Here is a 27,650-nt window from a genome sequence, read left to right as displayed (position 1 = left end):
CTGGCGTTTCCTTCATTATCCCACTTTCCTTTTGTGTGTGTTAAGCCAAATTTCTGAAATAGCCACAAAATTAATTTTTGAGTATGTTTTACCTAATGGGTGAGACAAATGGTCTTCTCAGAGCACATTTAATACATGTTCCATAGGTTTACACCAACCGACATCTCAAACTCAAAACCTGACACATTTATTTACTCTTCTGAAATGACAGATTCGAGTTAATCCTTTCATTTTTAAGGGCCATTTATTAAATGCAGTTAACATGACAAATATAGGCTCCCCATATTTGTAAAACTGTCTCCTAAGTCCGTATCTATAGTTTAGCTTCATATTCGCTAGGGTATAAACACAATTAGAGTAAGGCATACAAAGGGCTTCCAGCAACTTCTTGTATCTTGTTGCACCTGAGACATCATCATGCCCATCATCTAATAAGGCATTTTTCCCTAGGATAAGAAAAGCAAATTTAAGCTAACAGTAAAGTCTCTGAGAATACCCTGACATCTGAAACAATGAGAATTTGCTTCAACGACTTCTCTCTCAGTAGAGCTAGACAGAACTTTTTAATTTACTGCAGATATAAAATCTGATTTTTATATGAAGTATGTGCATTCAGTCTGGTCCAAAACACTTGTATGGCACATACAAACTTATATTTAACTTTTGTCTTTATTTCAACAAAAGTAAAATTAATTCCACCTTTTATCAGAAAAGTGTGAGCTAATCAATGCAGAAGCCATTTCCACAATTATTCAGTTTGTCCTTCACTAACCTGTATGAACAGACTGTCTCGGGCTAATCACATCAGAACAACCATGAGGAATATTTTTGAAGTATTTCAGCACTTCTAGTTCACCTGGATTCACATTAATGGAAAACCCTCCATGGAGTGGAGGACAAACCCCCTCAGAATGGAAGTTTGGTTCTGATGCACTGTCTGAGCAACTGGACACTTCCATATAAACAAAATATTTAGGCAAAGGACAACAGAAATGGAGGAACTGAGGTGTGGAAAAGCTGTTAACCATTCCACTCACAGGCAAAAGGGAGAAGAACAGAGACTTAGCAACTTTCTCTAATATGTGGGTCCTGTTCTGATTCTCTGTAACATCCTTCCACACCCCCAGCAGCACAGTGGAGGAGGAGCCTAATGCTATTATAATACTACTAAATACCGAGTGCTCATTTTCAAGGAAGCCATGGTCCACTTCCTCAGCTGTAATTCATCCTTCTTCCCACACTTCAGAGAAAGGTGGTTTTATTAAGTAGCATTTTCAATTATGACAGACACAAATCCAGGAGAAAGGCCTGTACTTGCATTCAGTTTTTTAACACACAAAACAGTGACTGGCAAGTATAAATACTATTATATAAGAAAACAAGTCACGCAAACCCTCTTCACTGTGAGGAGGGTTGAGACTGGGAGGGTTCACAGAACACTGAGAATGGGAAAAGGATCAAAAGCATACACAAACTGAAGAAAAAGGTGCTTTGAAGCTTTGTTTTCCTCCCTTTACAAGTCTATACTATGATATGGAGATAAAAGCCAGTGTGTGTGTGTGGGGGGGAAGGTCTTCACTCAGTATTTTTTCTAAATTAAATTCCACAGTTTTGTTTTTGTTTTAAAGAGTCATTTATAATTTAATACCTGTTTCAGGATTCTCAGATCTGTGGTGCTGTTAACACTGCACTTAATTGGCATTATCCATTTTAAAAAAGAAATTAAAAAGCAGCTCTGAACTCTGCTTCTGAGATGGAAGCACTGTCTCTGAACCAACAACGATTCCTGTCACTCTTGCTTTGCATCTTTCAAGGCCTGAAGTCTTTCTAAAAGAGGCGGATGGGAGTAATGCCACATTGAAAAGATCCAGTCAGAAACAGGGAATCCTAAATTATCTTTGTTTAGCTTGATCAAAGCAGAATATAGGTCTTTAGCCTTCCCAAGTTCCTTGGCAAATGCATCTGCTTGAAACTCAAATCGTCGGCTTAATACAGTCAAACAAAATGAGAGAACCTGTGGAGAGAAATACATTAAAAATTATTTTAAAATTCAGCTATCTGCAAGTTCCTTACAGTATCAGTAAATACTACTGTATCTTTCTTCCCACATCCCACACATCACTCTGGCTGTAGAACGATCTCACTAAGGTTTATCCAGGCCACACTTAGAATCATAGAATCTTTAAGGTTGGAGAAGACCTCTAAGATAATCAAGTCCAACCGTCGACCCAACACCACCATGTCTACTAAACCATGCCCCGATGTGCCGTGTCTACACGTTTTTTGAACACCTCCATGGTGACTCCACCACCTCTCTGGGCAGTCTATTCCAATGCTTGACCATCCTTTTGATGAAGAAATTTCTCCGAATCTCCAATCTAAACCTCCCCTGGCACAACTTGAGACCATTTCCTCTTGTCCTTTCGCTAGTTACTTGGGAGAAGAGACCATCACTCACCTCAGTACAACCTCCTTTGAGGTAGTTGTAGAGAGCAATAAGGTCTTCCCTCAGCCTCCTTTTCTCCAGACTAAACAACCCCAGTTCCCTCAGCCGCTCCTCATAAGACTTGTGCTCCAGTCCCTTGACCAGCTTCATTGCCCTTCTCTGGACATACTCCAGCACCTCAATGTCCAGCACCTCAATGTCCTTCTTGTAGTGAGGGGCCCAAAAGTGAACACAGCACTTGAGGTACAGCCTCACCAGAGCTGAGCACAGGGGCACAATCACACCCCTACTCCTGCTGGCCACACTATTCCTGATACAAGCCAGGATGCTGTTTGCCTTCTTGGCCACCTGGGCACACTGCAACACAGGGAGTCCTACCCAACAGAGCACTAAGCCTATTTATTAAAATGAGATACCAGACAAGAGCCCCTAGAAACTTCAAACTTTCCCCCCTAGTCAAAATAAAAATCATTATTATAATAGGAAAATACTTCAGCATCTATGTCTTGAAAACAATTTACCTCATTGTAAGGTGAAAAAATGAACTGGAAAATAATCATCAAGCCTATCAGCGTAGGCTGGGTGTCATAGAAACCAAATGCAGCAAAGAGTTCTTTTCGACCAATTAACACAGCAAACAAGAAGAAGCAGAGGAAGGAATTCATCTAGAGAAAGGAAACAACACTCTTGATTAAGACGAGTTTTTCATCTATGTCTAAAACATGGCCTATTCATATAACAGATTTGCAAAAAAATGCCACTGAAAAAAACCCAAAATAGCTGGCCTTTACATGCTTTCTGTAAATGCATACAGTAAAGAAACACTTATTATCTGTCAGTGAGCTAAAAAAAGTCTTAGTGAAGGAAGATGAAAATGCAAGAAGGCAAGATAAATGAGGACGGAGTACAGGGTAGAATCCACCTCCTTGGAATTAAGCGTAAGTTTCAAAAAGTTTAAAACCAAACAAAATGTGTCTGTGCTATGTCATACTTCTATTCCTGGAAACAGTCTACGCTTCCACTGTGCTTGCCTGGCTTTTCAGAGGCAAGAGGCAGGACCATGCCTTACCAAGTTTTCCAGAGAAGGCGATTAATACCTTTTCAATCCATTCAAGTGGCTGTTTAGTCTTTTTAGATTAATGTGGAAGGTCCCAGAACATTGTTTGTTATTGAAACACACAGGACAGAAAAAAAGAGGGATGGCTGTGACAACAAACAATCAACAGAAAAAGTAGAAGACATTGCAGAAGAATTTGTGTTCTGGAAGTGAAGATAAAATCTACCTATTGCAGCAAAATAATAGTATCTAAAAAGCGGATCCAAAGACAAAAGTTACATGAGTTAGCAGAGTGGCAAAAGAATCGTAATAGTTGCTAGTTAGTAGGGATCAACGCTGATGTCAGAAGTTGGAAAGTAATTGCCTTAAAGCAGAAAGCAAGAAGGACCACACTGAAGTTTTCAGTTGCATGGATAAGAAAAAGCCAGTGTGGAAACAGAAAGATAGAGATTTTCTTAAACAGGAGCTTGATAGTGGTGGTTACAGCCTGAAAAGCTTGTGAATAGCCTTAGAAAAAGAACAGAACGGCATTCCTGGAATGGTGCACACATCTCAAGAAATACATAATGGAGTTACGGAAGGTACATAGGAAGGCAGCTAAGAGAAACAAAAATAAAAAGGCTGGGAACTTGGAGAAAAGAAGGGTGAAGGATACCTGGAACAAGATAGATCTACACACCAAAGCATATAGTAGACTGCTGATAGTATTTTAACAGAAGGTAACATAGCTGTGCTTTGCAAATAGAAGAATTTGAAGAAAGAGGTTTGGGGGAGGAATTCCCTTGTATTGTGCAATGTCCAGAGGAATATCCATGAGTAAACATACCATTGGGCTCCTTTTAAAGGCAAGATTGAAGCAATCTCTAAAGATTGCCCAATGTTCATCCCCATTTGGGCATGCACCAAGAATGGCACAATAACGTTATTTACCAATAACGAATGCACAAGGTATGGAATACAATATAAAATAGAATGTCCTCCTGTGTCAGATTTCATAATCCTCAATCACATTCCTTCTCAGCCCTCCTAGGAACAAGACTGATAGAAACTCTCAGACACAGAGCTTTCTCAGAGATAATGACAAACACCTAAAAAAATGCAGGCAGGGAGACAGGATACCTCCAATCCTATCCCTACCACAGGGATGGAAATAGACCTCCAGAGAAGGCCCTGAGATTCAAACAGACAAGGAAGAAGTGTTACAGAGCAAGAAAAAAAGTGTCCCAACTTCAGAAGGCTACTGAGATAGATTAAAATGGCAGCAGACATGCTTTCTTAGACACTTTCTACCAACCAGATGGAGGAAGGAGGGGACAGAAAGGCTAGTGCACGTTCACTGTAGATAGGGCAAAGAAAAAAAAACAAAACAACTTTCTGTTGCAGAGCATAAGTATATTGTGCGAATGTACAGTTACAGATCTGGAAGCAGGCATTTGGAAATGGCAAAAATTACAGAATGCTGTAGGAAATCCACCACTTTATCATAACTTACCTGGCTGATGATAATATTTTTGACAGTGTGACCTAGTTTCCAGTGACCCAATTCATGACCAAGTACAGCCAGAACTTCTTCATTTTTACATCCTTGTTTCTTATTCTGAGGGAATAACAAAGCAGAAGTAATATCAGGTATGACTAAATACAACTGAATAAATTTCTTACTTAGTTTTTTCCTCAGTCACTTAAGTGTCCCTAGATCAGGCCATTCCCTTCTACCAGCAAATACACATACATAATTTCTTATTGAGCCTTTTTTCAATAAGGTACTTACAAAAAAAATAAACTTTTAAGTTCAACAAGATTTCTACCATATTCTACCTTATTTCTATGTATGCAGACATGCCTATGCAAACCTGGAGGAACGCTGGAAGATTTGCCTTCCAAACTCTCTCCTACCATCCCTTGATCTCATCCTGGTTATTTACTTAAGAAGAGGTGTTACAACGAAAGCAGACATTCAGAGCTACAGACTTTCAACAGAGAATTGAGAGCAAAGTCCTCTCCCTACTTCCTTCAACACTCAACGTGTAGCCTCCCTCCACTATTGTTCCTTTAAAAACAAATGACAACGTCCCTGTTCCCTGCAACAAATGTCGCATGCCTTAAAGCTATCATTAGGAGAGATGGACATCTGTACCTTCAAAGGTACATTAGCAAGTAAGAAGCAAGTATGTGTGCTTGTGTACCTGAGAACATAGCTGAAGAATCTGTTGAAATGGAACAAATTATTCTCATTGTGACTATAGCAGGTGAGCTCAAAATCCCCTGCTCTCATGACTGACTTCTGCAGTATGCCATACCAAACCATGGACGGAGAGAATTCTACCACCAACACAGTTACAAGAAACAGAAGCTGGACTGGACAACAATCTATATGTTGGCCTAACCCTAAGCTGCGTGAGGCAATTCTTTCTTCTCAGAATTACTCCTCCAGGCTCTTCAGAAAGTATTCCATTAGTTTTAACCATCTCTACACTCTCCTGAAGCAACAAAAACTGTTACAGCAGACTCTTGATGTGCAGCTCCACGTCAATGAGAAGGACAATGAAAGGCCATCATCCTGTTCTTGACCAGGGCAGGAGAGGATGCACATGTGGAATCTGTACGTGCATTGCACACCTGCATGCCTCTTGCACCAAAATTCTTACATGTAGTAAAAGGCACGCAAATGACACACTGATAGAAGCATTTCCTTCAAAGGGAAGCTTCTGTGTGGCAGTCTCAAGAGAAGGAACATGACCCTGAATGAGTCCCTTATTCAAACAATTACAAGGAAGGCCTATTTTTTTACATGCAGGGAACCAACGTATTTTTATAGAGATTGTGGATTTCTACAGTCTCTTTGGTGCTATCTGCACCACTCACACAGCCTCAGAAATTCCAATTAGTGTTGAAATCCTTAGGTTTGGGGTTTTAGTATCTCAGTCAGGACCTTTAAAATACATTAAGAAAACACACGGGAATATCTTGGTTGATGTCACCGCCACAGTTTTGGGGTTTTTGATAATGGGATGGCCTATACAGCACCAGTCATGCTGGCATCAGACGGGATTCACCTTTCTCAAAGGGGAAAAAGGGTCTTTGCCGAGGAGCTAGCAGGGCTCATTGACAGAGCTTTAAACTAGGCTTGAAGGGGCAGGGGGATAATATCAGGCTTGCCTGTAACAAACTGTGGGATGAGATGCCAAGGACAGAGGGATGGGGTGCCAGCAAGGGGCCTTGCACTGGATACACTCCAGCACACTTGAAGTCTTACAGAGATGAGCCAGGGGCTCTTGAGGTAAAAGGAACCATCAGGGAAACACAGGTAAAGTACCTCAAAGGAATTCCAGCCACTCCAGCCAGCCAGTCAGCTTCATGGGGGGCAACTTAAATGCCTCTATGCAAATGCACTTAACATGAGGAATAAACAAGAGGAGTTAGAGATGTGTGCATGCCTGCAGGGCTATGATCCCATTGGCATTACGGAGACGTGGTGGGATGGCTCGTATGACTGGAGCGCTGGGGTGGAAGGCTACAGACTTTTTAGGAAGGACAGGCAGGGGAGATGAGGAGGGGTGTTGCCCCCTATGTCAATAACAAGCTGGAGTTCATGGAGCTCCACCTGGGAATGGGTGAGAATCCAACCGAGCGCTTATGGGTCAGGATTAAAGGGAGCGCAGGGACAGGGAACACGATAGCAGGGGTCTGCTACAGGCCACCTGACCAGGGAGACCGAGCGGATGAGGCCCTCTGTAGACAGACAGGAGTAGCCTCACGTTCACAAGCCCTGGTCCTCATGGGCGAATTCAGCCACCCCGATTTCTGTTGGAGGGGCAACACAGCAGGGCACAAGCAATCCAGGAGGTTCCTGGAAGGCATTGATCATAACTTCCTTCTCCAAGTGAAAGAGGAGCCAACAAGGAGAGGTGCCGTGCTGGACCTTGTTCTCACCAACTGGGAGGGTCTGGTGGGGAAGGTGAAGCTCAAGGGCAGCCTTGGCTGCAAGGACCGTGAAATGGTGGAGTTCAAGATCCTCAGGGCAGCGAGGAGGGCGCACAGCAAGCTCACTACCCTGGGCTTCAGGAGAGCAGACTTTGGCCTCTTCAGGCATCTGCTTGGTAGAGTTCCATGGGACAGAGCCCTGGAGGGAGGAGGGGCCCAAGATAGCTGGCTAGAATTCAAGGATCGCCTCCTCCAAGCTCAGGAGCAATACATCCCAACAAAGAGGAAGTCAGGCAGAAATGCCCCGAGGCTTGCATGGATGAACAAGGAGCTCCTGGACAAGGTCAAACAAAAAAAGGAAGCCTACAGAGAGAGGGTGGAAGCAAGGGCAGGTAGTGTGGGAGGAATACAGAGAAACTGTCCAAGCAGCCAGGGATCAGGTTAGGAGAGCTGAAGTCCTGACAGAATTAAATGTGGCCAGGGATGTCAAGAGCAACAAGAAAAGCTTCTCTAGGTACGTCAGCGATAAAAGGAAGAGTAGGGAAAATGTGGGCCCCCTCCAGAACGATATGGGAGATTTGGTTACCCGGGATATGGAGAAGGCTGAGGTACTCCACGACTTTTTTGCCTCAGTCTTCACTGGCAGGGGCTCCAGCCACATCACCCAAGCCGCAGAAGGCAAAGGCAGGGACTGGGAGAACAAAGAACCACCCACTGTAGGAGAAGATGAGGTTCCAGACCATCTAAGGAACCTGAAGGTGTACAAGTCCATGGGACCTGATCAGCTGCATCCGTGGGTCCTGAGGGAACTGGCGGATGAAGTGGCTAAGCCACTCTCCATCGTATTTGAGAAGTCGTGGCAGTCTGGTGAAGTTCCCACTGACTGGAAAAGGGGAAACATAACCCCCGTTTTTAAAAAGGGACACGAGGAAGACCCAGGGAGCTACAGGCTGGTCAGTCTCACCTCTGTGCCCAGCAAGATCATGGAGCAGATCCTCCTGGAAACTATGCTCAGGCACATGGAAAATGAGGAGGTGATTGGTGACAGCCAACATGGCTTCACTAAGGGCAAATGGTGCCTGACAAATTTGGTGGCCGCCTTCTATGACAGGGTTACAGCGTTAGTAGATAAGGGAAGTGTGACAGACGTCATCGATCTGGACTTCTGCAAAGCATTTGACATCCTTGTCTCTCCAGTTTAGCGACATGGATTTGACAAATGCACCACTTGGTGGATAAGGAATTGGCTGGATGGTCACACTCAAAGAATTGTAGTCAACAGCTCGACGTCCAAGTGGAGAACAGTGACGAGTGGCGTTCCTCAGTGGTCGGTATTGGACCAGCACCGTTTAACATCTTTGTCAGTGATGTGGACAGTGGGATCGAGTGCACCCTCAGCAAGTTTGCCGACGACACCAAGGTGTGTGGTGCGATCATCGTGCTGGAAGGAAGGGATGCCATCCAGAGGGACCTTGACAGGCTGGAGAGGTGGGCCTGTGCAAACTGCATGAAGTTCAACAAGGCCAAGGGCAAGGTCCTGCACGTGGGTCAGCGCAATCCCAAACACATCTACAGGCTGGGCGGAGAATGGATTGAGAGTAGACCTGAGAAGGACTTAGGGGTATTGATTGATGAGAAGCTCAACATGAGCCAGCAGTGTGCGCTTGCAGCCCAAAAAGCCAACCATATCCTGGGCTGCATCCCCAGCAGCGTGACCAGCAGGTCAAGGGAGGGGATTCTGCCCCTCTATTCCTGCTGTCATGAGACCCCACCTGCAGTACTGCATCCAGCTCTGCGGTCCCCAGGACAAGAAAGACATGGAGCTGTTGGAGAGAGTCCAGAGGAGGCCATGAAAATGATCAGAGGGCTGGAGCAGCTCTGCTATGAGGACAGGCTGAGAGAGTTGGGGTTGTTCAGCGTGGAGAAGAGAAGGCTCCAGGAGGACCTTACAGCACCTTCCAGTACCTTAAAGGGGCCTACAGGAAAGCTGGAGAGGGACTCTTTACAAGGGCATGTAAACATTGTGACGCGGGGGACGAGGGGGAATGGCCTTAAGCTGAAGGAGGGTAGATTTAGATTAGATGTTAGGAAGAAATTCTTCCCTGTGAAGGTGGTGAGGCCCTGGAAAAGGTTGCCCAGAGGTTGTGGAGGCCCCATCCCTGGCAGTGTTCAAGGCCAGGCTGGATGGGGCTTTGGGCAACCTGGGCTAGTGGAGGCTGTCCCTGCTTATAGCAGGGGGTTGGAACTGGATGGGCTTTAAGGTCCCTTCCAACCCAAACGTTCTAGGATTCTATCTCACCAAGAAATAACATGATGAAAAACAAAGATGAACTCACTTTGGTTTTAGACTTTGTCTCCTCATTCTCACCATCTTCTCCTTCTGCTGGCTCTTTGTTCAATGCAGAATAATCCTCCAGGAGCGTGTCAAAGAGTACTATCCGCTTATTCTTGAAGAATCCATAGAAATAAGCATTGCTATGAGATGAACGCTTAGAACCTGATGGGGAAAATTTACATTAAAGACCATGATCTGAATAATCCCATCACTAAAGACTACACAATATTACATAGAACAGATTCTTCTGAAGGAATTCTCAAAGTTCCCAAATGAACAGAAGACAAACTCAAGCAAATGAGTTTGCAGGTTGAAGCATATTTTAAAACTATCTAAGTAATGATGATCTAATTTACTGACTCCAATAGATAATTTTTTTCATGTAACATGTACTCACTAAAATCACTAAAATCATAACAGCAGTCACGTGGAGATCTAATATCCAGAAGAAAAGCAATTTCTATTGCAATTTCAGGTTCAGAGTACAAACAGCAATCTGCACAGAACATGTGCTGCCTTCCTGGCAAAGGACTTGAGACGAATACATTTAGAATTCTTTCAATATACCAACAAATACGATTCGAAACAGTTAAGGATTAAGATATTAGAAACAGATAAGGAGAAGATGAAGAGATGAATTACAGATATCATCACCCTCTCTTACAGCAAAATTCTACCATTCCAGCTCTTTATGCCACCTCATACTGCTTTCAGCAAGGCAATAAAAACACCTCTGATCCTCACAGGTAGGGCAGAAAACAAAAACAAAATCTGGGAAAGTCCCTGAAATCAAGTTCAGAAGGGAGCAAAATGAGTAACAGCGGAAATGTCAAACAGTAATGTGCTCCATGAACATGGAAGTGGAGAGGAAGTGACATGGCAGCTGGCATGCTCCATGTTATATTCCATGACCTAAGAAGAGAGGATGAGAAATTCATTACTACAAAGTGAAAAAAATAACAGTCTCAAGTAGAAGGTATGAGTCCATCCAGCCATACCATAAGAAACCGTCCATGTGAACACTCCAAGAAGGAAATAACAGGTGTTTTTACTTTTCATAACTTTTTCAACTGTTTCTCCAATGATTTTGAGACAATTAATGGCTGAACTGCTATTAGAAAAGAGATAAAATACCTTTCCCCTCTGGTTTAAAGTTCTAAAATTGGAATCTTGATTGCTGCTTCTGTTTCTGACTGTGCTATGTATTTATATTCCACAGAGCCAAGGCAATGCTTCCAACAAGATCCCGAGTTAAGGCTGTACTTTCAGCTTTACTTTTCTGACTTCAGGGCAAAAAAAGGAAAATGGTACAGCCATTGACAAGTATTACAATAGCTGAGGAATATAAGCAACTGCCCTACTACAGCATCCACAATCAAAGCTAAAAATACATAAATTCAAAACAACAGTCTTTTTATTTAAAAAAATCTCACCTTCAACAACATACACCTTAGTCAATGGGAAGTCAATGCTCTTTGCCATTGTTTCAATTTGTTGCTTGAGCTCTCCCTCAGGAAGTGGAATGAATTTATCAAACAAAGGTGCGATATAATCCGCATAGATTGTAACAAGCACCTGCAAACACATATGGCTATTAAACACATGGCATACAAATGTGTGTTCAGTACTAAAGGTGGAGCACGAGTAAGTACAAAAAGAGGGCACAATTTCAGAAAAAAACACTTGATAAAGAAGAGTCCTGTATGAAGTGTGATCTATAGCAAGGCTCTCTATGGGTCATCCTATCTACAAAGACAACTACTTAGTCTGTTGACAGTCAGATGGGCAACAGCAAGATAGGGCTGGGTGCAGGTTAATCTACAATCTACAGTCCTCAGCAGAATTAGTGTAAACAGTGCTTTTGCTCTGACAGTTCATCAAACTGCAAAACACAAAGCCACTACAATAGCTGGGAGAGTGGTCTTATCAGTGACAGGCCATCACTTTCACCCACTTCCCTGATACTGGAAAGCTCTGAAGTTTTCAGCAGCAGAGCCGACTGAACCAGGAGATAGTCCCGCTTCTTCAAATTCCTGCTAACTTGCAAAGCCATGGTCTAAAATAAGTAAGAAATTTCATGTCCCCTATTTTCTTCCCCTTCTCCCAGTTGTATGCAGGGCTAACAAACTGCCCGATGCATCTGGTCCACAACAATTAACAGCCATGTCCCAAAAAAACCTACAATGCACCTGCATCTCTTCAAACTGGCAGCCCAGATGAGAAAGCCAGGACTGGAATAACACCGCGATGGGCAGGAAAGCTGAATGCCCTTCCCTCACACTCTGGACCTTCGCTAAGTAATTTTTATTTATTTATACTAAAGAAAAGGACTGGAAAAAAATTTAAGTTCTAGTTAGCAAAAAAGGAACAGGACATGAGATGCAAATGGACATCAACATTAACTTCGAAGTTATCTTGACAGCTTTTTTCCCACTGTAAACAAGTACCTTGACTTTTGTATCTGCACTGTTGAAAAAGTCCAATGAAATCTAAAACTAGGGAAACTGACTTTTCCAAAGTCATAGCAAGTGAAGACATCAATATGAAACACCACTAGAAAATAAAATTTATTTTCGTTACTGTAACTGTTAAGACAAGGGTTTAAACCTCTGCAGATATTTTACAGCAAGTGTAGAAGGGTATTTTATAGAGCAGAAATCAGCTGTTTCAGTCCAGACAAGTGTCTCAGACCATGTAGTATGTGTGGACTAATTTTAAGTTTTTATCTCTGATCTTTGTGTAATCCCTTGGTATCAGCAGGCATAACAGACTGGTAAAAGGATGCCACTGTAACTATGAAGACAGAGTTATGGAATGTGGAATTTTTCCCTAAAGAGAACTCTAAAGGGTAAATCTAACATCTCTTAAGGTTACTTTGCATGTCAAAGACTGTTCAAACCTACGCCTTAAGGCCTCAAACCATGATCAATACCCAGTAAAGCTGCAGTGACATTCCAAGACACCTGAAAAAATCACCAGTTGTCTGGACATGGACTTAATCCTCAGGGGAAAAAAAAAAAGGGGGGGGGGGGAAGGAGAGTGCCACTCTTTTTTTGCTATTATTATGTCTTGTCACATAATCTTTCAGTACAGATCCAGTACAGAAGTCTGTAGCTCTGACACAACACATTTTATTTTCTAGTTTTTGTTGTGTAAAACATAGGCCAACCCTTGTTTAGGAAAAAAATCTACATGGACAGCTCAATTAGAAGGGGCAGGCAAAGCAAAAATAAAATACTAGTTTATGATATGAAAGAGACAGAGAAAGAAAGGTGGTATCAGCTGAATACGTTCTGGTTCCCACCTTTAAATTTAGTGTCGGGTACTACTCACCTACATCTCTTCTTTCTACTAAACTTGCTTGATAAAGACTATAAAATGGACATTCAGAAAGTGCTCATATGAGATCATGCAACATGTTTTACTATATATGTTTTAAAGAAAAGATGGCAAGAATAAAAGCAGTCAATGACCGGTATAAAGGAAGCTAAGGAAAAAAATTTTTCACTTTTGGTGTATAAATGAGGGCAGGCCATTTCAGAAAATCCTGTATCTTCTCTCAGTCTTGAAACTACCAGGTTTTTTTTAAATTTCAGCTTAATCCTTCTTTGAAAAAGCAAGTCTTTAAAGCCTTTAAGACTAAAGACTTAAAATATGAACTGGATATCACATAAGGAACTAATATCGCCCCGATTTTGCAAATAATAAGGCTACACTAGACTAATCTGCAAGTATGGACTGTTTCACTCAAGTTGACAGAGCAGTAGCTCAAATGCTGAATTGTGATTTAAGAGTATACTGCTGATCAAAGCTTGAAAGAAAAAGAACATTTCCTTAAGCAGTACTTATCAGATTCTGCACAAATCTTTCTGTAACAGTCATTTCAATGCATGTGAACTGACATTTCTGAGATCTAACACTATGACTTTTCAGAATACATTCAGAGGGGAAAAAAAAGGGAAGATATCAGAGCATAAGGACATCTGAACTACAGAGAGCAGGAGCCAGCACAACAAAACAACAGGAAACACTGTACAAATTATAAATACAATATAAAATATATATTTTATTTATATAAAAGTATAAATAAAATTAAGCCAATAAACAAAAAAAGCTTGAAAACTCAAAATAATTGTATGCTAGACTTACCACATAAGTGGGGCACCTCTGCCACTATACTATTGTCATCAAATTCCTCAGAAACACATTGCTAGTAACTGCATTACGCCAGAATTAGTGGTTATACAGAAATTCACTAATTCACACAAGTTTTACTTCAGTTACATGTTAGGCATCAATGAAGCAAAAATTCAAGTAAGCAACAAATACAATTCAGATAAGATCTGTATCCCATAAAAACAGGATTATGAAAAGACTTCGCAGTCATGATTTAAATTTCTATGTTGCTGTGTCTGAGAAACATAACCCATAGCTGCATCAGATTTTCCTGCATTAATTGCAGTGACCTCCCATGTAGCATTACGATCATGTTTTTGTACAAATGTAGCCAGCCAATGCCTGTGCTTTAGAAAGGAAGCTGACAAATTCAAAGTCCAAGAAAGCTATAAAAGTGATCTGAATCTAGAAGCAGTGGAGAGAAGGAAAAGAAAAAAATAAAAAGCAACATTTACTTAAGTCATGAAAGGGAAGCTCAAGAAAGAAAACAATCATGATTTCCTACCCCAGGTATTCCTAAAAACATTCTTGCTAATGCACTGAAGTTCAACCAGAAAGTCTGAACTTGTCACAAGAATTAGGGATTTATTGACCCATTGCTAACATGGCAGGCTTTACTACATTACTGTAATGTAATAGTTCTTTTACTTGCTAAGGTGCTCTTTTAATCCATAATTGAATTAATATATACAACAGTATTTCTGTAATTTCTTCCTTGGATGAGCAATAATTAGTATATTGAGCAAAAAGACAGTAGAGCACTATGTTGAAATAGAAATTAAAAATACAGACATTGGAGCTTATAGTAACGATAGAAAACATCAAATCCCTACGATGTACACAAAAAGAGCCTTTTAATATAAGCCCTAAAAATGTCAGTTACCAATTAATTCAGTGTATAAAAGCAGCTATATAAGCAGAACCCAAAATGGAAATTTGCTACTCATCTCAGTACAAAGCAATGCAATTGAAAATTGGTGCTTGACAACCTGTAAGAAAAGCTCAATGGAAACATTACTGACCAAAGCACATTCTGCCTTATCTTGCCAAACTGCTGGCAGTTGTCCTTGTGCCCTTTCTATATTTAAGAAAAAAGGAAAACCTATCACCACATAGTGCTGTATTTCCAGTGTCTAGTCTAAAGCTTTTTGAATGCTTATTTTTCAATTGATGAAGATACTCCGATATTAAATAGACAACATATAAGATATCACATTAATGTGGACAATTAGTATGAGCTATTATTCCTGAGTAAGTAGGAAGACACACTGTTAAAGTTTGTAGACACTAAAATTCCCAGGAGATTTTTCTCCATTTCCTTTCAGTTATGTTTTCATACCTCAGCACACTGAGCCATGCAAGTAAGCTAGCATTTGGAAGAAACCCATATTCTCATACTCACCAAGGAAACAACTAATGTGAAGAGCCAGGCATAGATGAAGAAGTAGTCTCCCCCTATTTTAATAATGTAAAGCAGAAGGGACGTCACTGGCAACAGAATACATTGAGTCACGATAAACTTCTTGATAGCATCCTTAAAAAAAAATCCCAGCGTCTGTAAAGAAAGCATATCAGTGATATTTTCAATGTAAATATTGATGTGCCACAGTGATTAATGAACTGATCCCTTCAGTGGATGCACAGAAACAAAAAAAGACAAATCGCTAAACAGCAATACCAATGTGATAAGGCAATCAGAGTCAGTTAAGAAAAGGTGGAAGAACCTTTTCACCTCCTCTCCTGGTAGCTGTGGCTCTTTACATCCACAAAAACTCCGAATCCATGCAGAAGCACTCTTCCTTAGTAAGATCAGACCCAAACCCTTATTTTGTGTTGCACATATATACTTCATTAAAGGAGGAAAGAAAAATTTAAGCTTATCTGTGCCTTAATTCTGTTACCAATCTATACTGTAGACATTACGGGATTTTTAGAGAATAGGAAACTCTGAAAGTAACATAGCTACTGTAAAATATTTTGTCTTTGAACAGTTGCCTTCATTCATCTTAAATTTGAGTTACCACTAAGCTGACTGTCTTAACTGGAAATATATAGAAGTCCCATTAAAGATTTTTAGATACACATTAGGCATTTTACTCCAAGCTTCCACTGACATACAGCTACTTACTCATGTAGCTGTCTCAGGTTTTAAAATCAGCATAACTTTAATAGAAGTAATAGAAATTTCAAAGACCTCTACCTGAATGAATCTGATCTAGTGACTCTGCAACATGATTAGACACCCAACTAGCTCTTTTGGGAATTGCTACCTCAGTACTTAACAGCTATCTGCAAGGCACAAAAGTAAAGGGGTTATTATGTAAAGATCATTCCCAATAAGGTTGTATTAAAAAGCCCACACTACGTTAAAGATATGGAACTTGTCTAGAGAAAAAAATCCTCATTTTCAGCAAGCCACTGCCATGGATGAAAGAGTCTATCTGAAGATCATTTGAGAATCATTGCTAGAAATTTCAAAGTCTGGACTGGTACCAAGCGTGAATTTGGCTCATTCAAAGGACCTAGCCCATCAGTCTGAAATGGAAGACGAAGATTTGAGTGTGTTTGTAAGACATCTGATATCTCAAATTGGATTGGAGCTGGACTCAGCCTTCAGTTCCTGGCATGAAGACCACTGCAGTGAAAAAACCCCCTTGTAAAAGACATCATACAGGTCGCTCAGTCAAGCACTTAACAATGCCCACAGCTATCAGTGCCAATCTTTCCTTTTCTCATTTGATTAGGCACAATGCTTGCACTGACAACAATGAAGTACCCAGAGAGCACAGCTCCAAGAAGAAAATGTTCAAAGGATATGTCCAGAATCCTCCTTACCAAAGCATTCAAAGAAACCACATGGATTCTGCAAGCTCTCAAGACAGTTTTAAAGAAGCCCATGCTGCTAAGTTCAGTATTTGACCCTCTGCTTCTTCTGCACAGAGGTAGGGCCTGATCAAGTCAAGCTTTCCACCCAGTCTGCCAGTTTGCTCTAATTCTAGTGCTTTACAAGTCCCAATACTGACAGTCTTTGGACTTTTGTGTCCTGGACATAAAGGGCTTGCAGATCTGACACCAAGATGGAACTTACTCCTCACTAAGGTAGGAGAAACAATCAAAGTGCAGGCCTGATGTGACTACTCAGGACTGACATGAGCGACGACAGTGTAAGATGGCTTTTCATGCGTATTTAAGGATTCTAAATGCCAAAAGGATGTCTAGGTTAGGCCAGGGCATAAGCACGTTGCAAGAATTAGGACTTTGCCAGCCCTTACAATTTTTGAAGACTACAGAACTGAAGTGATAGCCAGAGAACAAACAGAATACATCAAATAGATGAAAAGATTGCTTGACTCATGCTCTGGAAATATGAAATCATAGAATCATTTAGGTTGGAAAAGACCTTTAAGATCATCAAGTCCAACCGTTAACCCAGCACTGCCAAGTACACCACTAAACTATGTCCCTAAGCGCCACATCTACACGTCTTTTCAGTACCTCCAGGAATGGTGACTCAACCACTTCCCTGGGCAGCCTGGTCCAGTGATTGACAACCCTTTCAGCGAAGAAGTTTTTCCTAATCTCCAATCTAAACCTCCCCTGGCACAACTTGAGGCCATTTCCTCTCATTCTATCACTTGTTACTTGGGAAAAGAGACCAACACCCACCTGGCTACAACCTCCTTTCAGGTAGTTGTAGAGAGTGATAAGGACTCCCCTCAGCCTCCTTTTCTCCAGACTAAAAAAGCCCAGTTCCCTCAGCTGCCTCTCACAGGACTTGTGCTCTAGACCCTTCACCAGCTTCATTGCCATTCTCTGGACACACTCCAGCACCTCAGTGTCCTTCTTGTAGTGAGGGGCCCAAAACTGAACACAGTACTCAAGGTGCGGCCTTGTAGACTTGGAACAGAAAGTACTGTAGACAACACCATCTGGGTCCAAAAGCACAAAAGAAATCTTATGCTCTGGCATGAAATCGCTAATGATGTGTCCCAGATTGAAGTTCCTCCCAAAAAGAAAATCTGATCTCCAGAGAAACTGATAATGAAACAGCTTAAACTAAGTTGGTGAGAGAAATTAAAAAAGCCAGGGCTTTTTAATTTTTTTCATTTGTACTACAGAAGTACAAATGAAGAGCTGAATTATCTAATTTAGTAAAGGCTGATACAAGAAAACAATAAGCAAAACAAAATGAGGACAAAAGAAATTTCTTGGTTTTATCTGTTCAGTGCCCCTGTAAAGCAGTGATCCAGACTTTTCAGGAAGGGCATATGAAGGGCAAAGACTAGTCCAAAAATGAACAGCTGATATATGAAATGTTCTTTATTCTACTTCTAGAATACACATTTCTCTTTGCTTAGAGGCACAGGCTCATGCAGAGACACTGTGGTGCAGCATGGGTACTTCTGCAACAGTCACAAACTGTCATTGGTCTTATTTTTATGCAGTGCAAGTAGAAATGTTCCTAAAACTAATGATCTTTGGCACAGATATGGACATACCAGTTCATCTAACCAACCAAAACCTACTGAAGAAGTTAGGTCAGTATAAGTGCTAGCCACAATACCTGTTGATTGAAGCCATGTTTCTCTTCTATGACGAATGTGTTATATAAACTCCATGGGAGACCAGTCACTGCACTGAAGAGTGTTGCAAGCAGCAGAAATACCAATGACTGAACAATCTAAAAAAAACCAAAACACCAAAAACAAACAAACAAAAAAAACAACCAACAAAACCCAAACTGATATTTACTGACTTGTACTAAAATTAATATTCCAGGTGTTAAAAATGGATTTTATGTCAGTGATGAAGCTAGATAAATTCACAAAAATAACATGTTTGTGATGATTAGATTACTGATCACTGGAATAGCTTACTACGTTAAAGACAGAAAAAAAATATACTGTTGAAACAGATTTAAATAAAAGCTAAGGATTTGGGACAAGAATTTGCATAGTTGCTTCAGCACAGCACAAAGACAACGTAAGCAGTAGCCTCAAATTTCTTACCCTTTTACTGTGCAGGAAGATCATAACTAGGATTAGTAAAAAGACAACACCCAAACAAAAAGCCCCCAAAACCCCAACCCACCACCTCCTTTGACTCAAGTAGCTTTGACACTTGTGTATTTTTAACATACAAGGCTATTTTAATTAGTAAACTAATTTAAAAGTCACATACTGTTATCAGTTCTCAGACTCACCTAATCCAATGATTCACAATTGTTCACCAGAAAATATCTGTTATTTTTACTACATTGTACCTGTAGCTAAAACCCACTTTAAGTAAATGCAAGCTTAAAAATAAAAATTTTTGTAATAGTACAGGTCGTGGACCAGAAGTTTTCACTAAAATTTGAAGACTGCTTACCTCATATTCTGGTCCAAACCCAGCACGACCAGAGATCTGACCAGACACATTCCAGAGAAAAGGAATTCCTCCACAGAGAAGAATCATCTTGAAAACAAAAACACATACCACAGAGGCAATATGAAACAGATTGTCATCTTATTCTACTAAAATTTCAGCATGACAAGGACCTTTTAAGGGTGAATGAGAAAAGTTTTAGAATTAGACTTTTTGTCCCTCTCTGATCTTAGCAGTGCATAAAGAAAGCCTGGAATATTTGGCAGTGGTTCATTTTCACTTTACAGGAGTAGCGAGCAGGTCTAACACAGCATCTCCCCTTCAATTAACTTGCTAAGTTAATGAATCATACTTCTACCTACTAAAAGCAAAATGTTGCGACACTGCCATCCAATTTCATCGACTTTGGCCACAACAGCCTATTTGAAGTCCAGGCAGTTCCCAAAGCCAATAAATGATGCAGTTTATGCTCTAAGGAAGTGGCAAACCCAGACAGTAGCGGCCACCTCAGTTTAGCTCTGCTGGAATCTGATAATCCCAGGACAGATTCTGAGAAACGGGAAGACGCAGCTCAACATCACAGAAAGGAGCAATAACTCATCATCACATACATGTAGACAAGAACCTGCGTGTACCTTACACATCAGGGGTATCAGCTTAATTGTAGAATAGAATCATAGAATCATTAAGATTGGAAAAGACCTTTAAGATCATCAAGTCCAAGTGTTATCTTAACGCTATCCAGTCCACCACTAAATCATGTCCATAAGCGCCACATCTACATGTCTTTCAACACCTCCAGCAATGACAACTTAACCACTTCCCTGAGCAGCCTGTTCCAATGCTTGATAGCTCTTTTGGTGAAGAATCCAATCTAAACCTCCCCTGGCACAACTTGAGGCCATTTCCTCTTGTCCTATCACTTGTTACTTGGGAAAAAGAGACCCCCAACACACACCTGGCTACACCCTCCTTTCAGGTAGTTGTAGAGACTGATATGGTCTCCCCTCAGCCTCCTTTTCTCCAGGCTAGAGAACCAGGAACAACTTCAGTTCCCTCAGCTGCTCCTCATAACACTTATTCTCTAGACCCTTCACCAGCTTCATTTCTCTTCTTTGGACACGCTCCAGCACCTCAGTGTCCTTCTTATAGTGAGGGGCCCAAAACTGAACACAGTATTCAAAGCGTGGTCTCACCATTGCAAAGAGCACAGGGGGACGATCACTTCCTCAGTTGTGCTGGCCACACCATTTCTGTTGGCCTTCTTGGCCACCTCGTATTCAGGCGACTGTCAACCAACACCCCCAGGTCATTTTCCACCAGGCAGCTTTCCAGCCGCTCTTCCCCAAGCCTGTAGCCTTGCCTGGAGTTGTTGTGACCCAAGTGCAGGATCCAGCACTGAGCCTTTTTGAATTTCACAGAATTCGCCTCAGGAATGAGGAATGCATGAAGTAGCTGTTTGAAATCTAATGAGCAATAATGGCCTGAGTTACAACCATACCATTGCCGCAGCCTTCAGACCAGAGGTATTTTCCCTGTTAGGAAATATGCTGCAGCCATGACAGAGAAATGGTATGTAGGAAAAGGTTTGTACATTATGTCTTTTTATTATTAGGTTGATCACAGCAAGTGGAACAAGCAGGCAGGTTTTTTTGGAAACAGAACCTTTTCTTTAAGTCTGAAGTGAAGCCAGCAGACTTCAGTACAATTTAAGAAGATGCATAATCAAGTCTAGAGGTGTTAGAAGCAGCAGACAGAAGAAGATCAGAGTGAGCTGGATACTCAGTGTCTCTGCTAAGTCCACGGTAAACAGCTGGAAGTTCTCAATGTTTCACAAGCTATTGTCTCAAAAAACAATCACCCTCATTGTCTATCCCATTTGGAATACTGCAAAGGTAATGACTGCTTTATCACTCAAAGTGCTCCCAGCTGCTAATTCAGCTCTGAACTTTATTTCAAGCTTGTATTATCTTACAAGCATTAAGGTGGACATTACCGACCCGAAGCAGCTTTATATGCCTCCAAGATTGTCTATTTTTTTAGACCAGTTAGTGCAGGTGGGAAAATGCTACTACCTAGGGTTTTTTTCTGATCTTTTAAACATACCAAATAAAGGCACCATAAGGATGTTTTCCAACTCTCAATTTTCCAAGAAAACCTCTTGCCCTGGGATGACAATGGATTGGGGTGGTTGGAGGTGGAATTTCCATTCAAGTGTAACTTTCCCGTTGCAGGAACAAAAGGGAAGATAAGAAGTGTGTTAACAACGAACACAATTTTAAAAGACAGGAATTCTAAACACAAGGGCAGCAGAGAGGACCAGCTGTGGAGATCTTCCAAAGCTCACAGCTGACCATGATATACTTGCCTTACATCACTCCAAATGGGACCTGAGTGCTCAACCACAAACACAAATTTTGTGACTTTAACATAAAATTCATTAAGGAAATCCTACAAATGGCAGCTTTTCAAAAGTCCATGGCAATGCTGCAAAGAAGGAAGTGCCCGGCCAATGCCCAGCACCAAGAGATGTAAAACAATCTACTGAACTCAATGAAGAAACTCTGCTGCAGGGGTGACTGGGTATCAGTGATACTATATGATTGTAGATTATTTAGCTCTAGCTAAATAAAACTTCTATTAACGGAGTCATAATGAAGAAACGAGATGTAGGAGCCACTGGACTTGCAAGTGTTACCTTGCTTCCACAAAGCTCTGCAACCTCTGTAGTAAATCTGTGAATGCAGTCAAAGCTTGGACATCTAAGAGCTTGCAGGTCCAATAGCAACCCTCCTGGGACAGCTCACTCCCAATCCCAAAGTCATGAAGTTCTGGGATACAGAATCGCAAGACCACAACCCATCAAGTCCAAGTAGGAACACTAACTTCTTGTTCAGAAGATGAAAACAACTGATGATACTAGTAGAATATGGGCATATTGTATCTCAGCTGACTGCTCTGAGACGAGCGCTCAATTAATTAACTGCGAGCTTTAACACACATATTCCATGTTTTTTCCTTGGCTTATGTTCATCAGTGTCACTGCAACACAAAAAGCAGAGCGCTGCAACCAACTTGATAACAGCAGCAGCAGCTTCCCAGCTGTCTATCACCACCACAGTTGAAACAGTGGAACAACATATAAGCTAAGACGCCTGACTTAGTAACTGGTTTTGACTGCTGCTTAGGAAGCACCAGCATACTTTGGGTTTTGTGCCTCAGCTGTGGAAGACAACTGGATGCAGTAATTTAACAGATCCATCAGCTGCCAAAATCATTGTGGACCTGTTATTACAGAAACAGAGACAGAATAGAAAGAAAAGGTCATGAGAGAAAGCAAAGGCTGTGCTTTTCCTACACCGGCACAATCACAGAATGGATTGCGTTGGAAGGGACCTTAAAGATCATCTGGTCCAACCCCCCCCTGCCAAGAGCAGGGACATCTTTCACTAGACCAGGTTGCCCAAAGCCCCATCCAACCTGGCCTTGAACACTTCCAATGATAGGGCATCCACAACTTCTCTGGGCAACCTATGCCAGTGCCTCACCACAAAAAATTTTTTCCTTATGTCTAATCTAAACCTACCCTCTTTCAGTTTGAAACCATTGCCCCTTGTCCTGTCACTACAGGCCTTGGTAAACAGTCTCTCTCCATCTTTTTTATAAACCTCCTTTAAGTATTGAAAGGCCACAAGAAGGTCTCCCTGGAGCCTTTTCTTCTCCAGGCTGAACAACCCCAACTCTCTCAGCCTGTCTTCTCTAGACAGCTGCTCCAGCCCACTGACCATTTTTGTGGCCTCTTCCAGACCTGCTCTGACAGGTCCATGTCCTTCTTGTCCTGGGGACCCCAGAGGTGGATGCAGTACTCCAGGTGGGGTCTTACGAGAGCAGAGTAGAGGGGCAGAATCCCCTCCCTCGATGTGCTGGCCATACTTCTGGTAATGCAACCCAGCATATGGGCTTTCTGGGCTGCAAGCGCACATTGATGGCTCATATCCAATTTTTCATCCACCAGTACCCCTAAGTCCTTCTCCACAGGGCTGCTCTCAATCAATTCATCCCCCAGTTTGTACTGATACTGGGGACTGCCCCAAACAAGCTGCAGGATCTTGCACTTGGCCTTGTTGAACTTCATGAGGTTTGCACAGGCCCACTCCTCAAGCCTGTTGAGATCACCCTGGATGGCATCCCTTCCCTCTTGTGTATCAACTGCACCACACAGCTTGATGTCATCGGCAAACTTGCTTAGAGTGCATTCAGGCCCACTGGCTATGTTGTTGATCAAGATATTAAATAGTATTCATGCCAGCATGGACCCTCGAGGGACACCACTGGTTTCCACTTGAACATTGAGCCATTGGCTATAACTCTTTGGATGCAGCCAGCCAGCCAGTTCTTTATCCATCTTGCAGTCCATCTGTCAAACCCATATCTCTCCAATTTAGCAGCTAGAATGTTGTGGGGGACCTTAACAATAGTTGGTCTGGGTAAAGATATGCACAGACTCCTGATATGGCTCTCTGTTTAGCAGGGTACCAAATTCAGTGGCAAAAGAGGTTCATTCCAATATTGTATACATATATTTTCCTTAAAAACAAGGGAAGTTGTTTTGGCTAAAGCTCTTGAAATCAAGATAAAGCTTCAGAACCTTTTGTTTTGTTGCACTTGCTAGGTTGTACCATCTTGCTCTGTCTTCTAATCCACTGTTGGAGGATAGCTTCATTTTTCAAATGAAATACTGCCTCTAAAGCCAGTCAAAACCACAGAAGCTTTTCAAATTCACGTGAAAATTGTCTTGAGTTCTACTTACTGTATCAAAAATCCCTACAGGAAGAGTATCAGCTATACTGACATGTATAACATTTTTAGAAGTTCATACAAAATGAAACAATGTACAGGTTAGGCTGCACAAAAGAGATCAGGAAATGCAAAATTTAAGAGGGGTCACAATTCTTAAGTACTGGTTTCGCACCATAGTTGTGCGGTTACACGACTTACACTATTATTTTCATTATATTTTATAATTGACCTTTTTGCTTCCTTAAGTTCATCATGTAGTAGATCATACTCTAATTATATTTTGCAATGCCAGGCATTTCAGGATTCCTTTATGACCCAGTTGTGCTGCTGATGAGTGGTGCATTTCAGCATTAAGTCAGAAAAGGTTTCTCTTAAGACTGTAGATCACACATGTAAATACTCTGTTCTAACTCAATGACTCTGTTTTTTCATATATGCGAACATTAATTGCCCAGTGTAATTGTTCTTATACTTAAGAAGTATCCATTGGTACTCCTCCTGTTCTCACAGTCTTTTCTTTCTACCTTCTACTTAAATTTTATCTAAAAATGAAAGTAGTTGCATCCCTCCAAACACAGGAAAAGGTCTGTATTTGTAACAATTTAAAATAATTCTAATGTTGCTTAATTATTTGGCAGTGGAAACAATAATAGGTCAGCTGTGCCACTAAAACATAATAATATGAGTTGTAGTTGTGCAGTATGACTCAGCACTGCATAGAGAAGTTATGTGCTGTCTGAATAATTCCTCTTTTTATATGGCAAATACAGCCACAAACAAGAATCCTAGACCTTTAAAATTTCAGGTTTTGACATAAGATGTCAGAATGCCAACAGTGCAGCTGCACAGGATCAGTAAGAATCAAAGTATTTCACAGTTTAAGTACACGAAAAGAATCATATGAATGCTAGATCAGCTCAGGTACTTACAGTGCCCTCAACCTCTGAGTACAGGCCTGACCAAAAGCTGAAAGTACTTTTGTCCAGCTGATAGAGACGAGATTTTTCGAATGTTTCTGAATCCATGATCTGTCCTAATTCCCATGGTACATGTGTTGTTGTTCTATACACCCGTCTCTGAAAAATTGAAAAAGAAACTTCAAGTCTACATCCAATATTTTTAAGGAGATAAATAAGATTTAAAAGTAACACATAATATGATCCCAAGGGATTACCCCAGAAAGTTTATAAAAAAGCAAACTCACAAAATAACAAATATTCCTAAATTCATGTTTTCTATCAAGTTCCAAATACAAAACTGAAGCATAATTAATATGTTATAACCAGAAATTGAGTTGCCTACTTAGTAATTTATTTCCAATATAGTTACTATATAAAGATGACACAAACTCATTTTTCCACAGGATATGACTTAGTGCACCACAATAACAAATAAGCAGAGTTTGAAATTAAACACCAGATCCACCCATGCAAATCATGCAACTTCATCAGAAAACACATCTGATGCAGCCGCATAAATGAGGTGCTATTTCATTTTCAGTAGAGAAAACACTTTAAAACTTTTGAAGACCAGAAATCTTTATTCCATCCACTGCCTTATCTTGTTTTGTTATATTTATCCCTTCTCAAAGGAAAAGCTTCTACCCTTTGCCCCTTCAAAATACATTCTTCCTCTGACCGGAGTATTGGGCTGGCAGTCTCAGTGATGGCTTAGCTGATTGAATGGTTCACCAGTATACAGCATCGCTTCCTGTCCTCCCAGCAGCATTATTCCCAGCTATGCTGGGTCTGGCTCAGACAGAGTTAATTTTTTCATAGCTATCTGCACAGTGGTATGCTTTGCATTTGTGGCCAAAGCAGTGCTGATAACACACCAGTGTTCTGGCTACTGCCTGAGAGTGTCAAGGCTTTCTTTCTCTCTCTTCCCCAGCAAGCAGGCTGGGGGTGGACAAGAGGCTGGAAGGCAACACAGCCAGGACAGCTGACCTGAGCTGACCCAAGGGATATTCCATGCTGTATAAAGTTATACTCAGCAATAAAAGCTGAACTAGAGATAGAAGAAGGGAGGAGGGAAGAGGGTTTGACTTCCAAGGTGGCTGTTACCTGGAGACTGGCCAGGCATCGGCCTGCTTGTGGGAGGTGGTGAGAGATTGCCTTTGCAGTACACATGGGCTTTTCTTCCCCTCTTCCCTTCACTTATTAAACTGTTTTTACTTCGACCCATGAGTTTTCTCATTTTTGCTCTTCTCGTTCTCTCACCTGTCCTGGGGGAGGAGTACCAAGCTGCTGGGTGGGTGCTGGGCTGCTGGTTACCCCACCCCACCTGTACTTTTCATAGTACTTACATAGTAAGTACTTACTTTTCACTGTACTTACATAGAAGATCCTTCTATGAACTCAGTGAGCATCCCCACCATCCCGCTAAAACAAGCAGGGTTCATCTGAGGGAGTGCGGCCGGTCCACACATCAGCCGTGCTCCAGAGCAAGGGCAAGTGTGAGCACAGGCACAGAGCGGGGCAGGACCCCGGTCGGCAGAGCCGCCGAGAGCTTTGCCATCCGGCTCTGAACCCCCACACGGGGTACGCAGACGAACACAGCAAGTCCTTTCCCTGTCAGGGGTACGCAGACGAACACAGCAAGTCCTTTCCCTGTCAGACCGCCCTCACAGCCTGCCGGCGGCAAACCACTTCCACCTACAGGTCGCGAGCGAGCAGGGCTGATACCGCGCCCCTGCCCCGCCGTCTCGGCCGAGACAGGGCCAAACCCTCCTCAGGCAGCCGACAGACTAAGCCGGCCTCCGCGCCGCTCGGCCCCGGCCCCAGCGTGGGGCTGCGCCGCTCCGCGCCGAGCCCGCCGCCCCCCACGTGAGGCGAGGCCGGGCCGGGCCGGGCCCGGCACAGCCCCCGGCCCGATAGCACCTGTCCCCGCCGGAGCCCCCGCCGACCTGCCGATGCGCCAGAAAAGCCTCCCAGAGGTAGACAGCCCAGGAGAAGAGCAGCACGGAGCAGAAGATGCGCTTCTCGGCCGGCAGCTCTGCCCACACCTCGCCGGGCAGCGCCATGGCTCCGCGCCGCTCCCGCGCTTCCTTCCGCCGCCCGCGCTGCGGCGCCGCCTGGCGCCCGGAGGAGCCGCGGGAAGGGCGGGGCCGGGCCGGGCCCTGAAGGGAGGCGGACGGGGAGGCGGTGGCTCTGGCTGTGGGGGACGGGCAGCGGCCAGGCCGCCATGGGATGGTGTCGGGCTGCCCTGTCAGCTGGCCTCTGCTGCCGCGGGGCTCCTCCGCCGGTGCACGGAGCCCCGCCGCAGAGAGGAGAGGAGAGGGCAGGGCAGGCAGGCTGGGGCGGCCTTCCTTCAGGAGCCGCGGGGTGGGGGGCGGGCTCCTGTCCCGAGGGAGCGGCGGGAGGAGGTAAGGTGGCCGCCCCGATTGACGTCCCAGTCAGAAGCCCGCAGGACTGGGCCAAGTCTGCTCCTGGGAAGGCCTCGTGTGAGGGGAAGCCTGGCGAGGAGACCCCCCCCCCGGGGTAGCTCCGGCGGACACTTAGATAAGGTGGAGGAGAGCTGTTAGGAGCTGCTGGTGGTACTGCGAG

At 42.7% G+C, this 27,650-nt stretch overlaps 1 protein-coding gene across 1 annotated transcript; it reads right to left on the bottom strand.

Moving 5' to 3' along the window:
* Window positions 1-212: 212 nt before the first annotated feature.
* Window positions 213-27,545, bottom strand: ZMPSTE24 (zinc metallopeptidase STE24). The gene is made up of 10 exons (XM_075774235.1): window positions 27,011-27,545; window positions 25,035-25,181; window positions 19,309-19,395; window positions 18,503-18,619; window positions 15,341-15,493; window positions 11,196-11,337; window positions 9,764-9,924; window positions 4,996-5,100; window positions 2,968-3,111; window positions 213-2,014 (listed from the first exon to the last, which is right to left on the bottom strand). The coding sequence occupies exons 1-10, from the start codon at window positions 27,125-27,127 to the stop codon at window positions 1,790-1,792; spliced, it is 1,398 nt and encodes a 465-aa protein (XP_075630350.1). The 5' UTR covers window positions 27,128-27,545; the 3' UTR covers window positions 213-1,789.
* Window positions 27,546-27,650: the final 105 nt, after the last annotated feature.

This window comes from Balearica regulorum, chromosome 22 (assembly GCF_011004875.1).
Source record: "Balearica regulorum gibbericeps isolate bBalReg1 chromosome 22, bBalReg1.pri, whole genome shotgun sequence".
NCBI classification, from domain to species: domain Eukaryota; kingdom Metazoa; phylum Chordata; class Aves; order Gruiformes; family Gruidae; genus Balearica; species Balearica regulorum.
Note: the sequence above shows the minus strand (reverse complement) of the source record. Positions and strands in the feature narration are given on the sequence as shown.

What these genes read in the sequence shown, in the direction of transcription:
- ZMPSTE24 (XM_075774235.1), bottom strand. Translation starts at nt 27,127, where the DNA reads ATGGCGCTGCCCGGCGAGGTGTGGGCAGAGCTGCCGGCCGAGAAGCGC. An exon ending in TAAGGTGTATGTTGTTGAAG is followed by an intron (nt 9,925 to 11,195) that starts GTGAGATTTTTT and finishes TTTCCCCATCAG; the next exon opens with GTTCTAAGCGTTCATCTCAT. An exon ending in AAAATATTATCATCAGCCAG is followed by an intron (nt 3,112 to 4,995) that starts GTAAGTTATGAT and finishes TCCTTTCTCTAG; the next exon opens with ATGAATTCCTTCCTCTGCTT.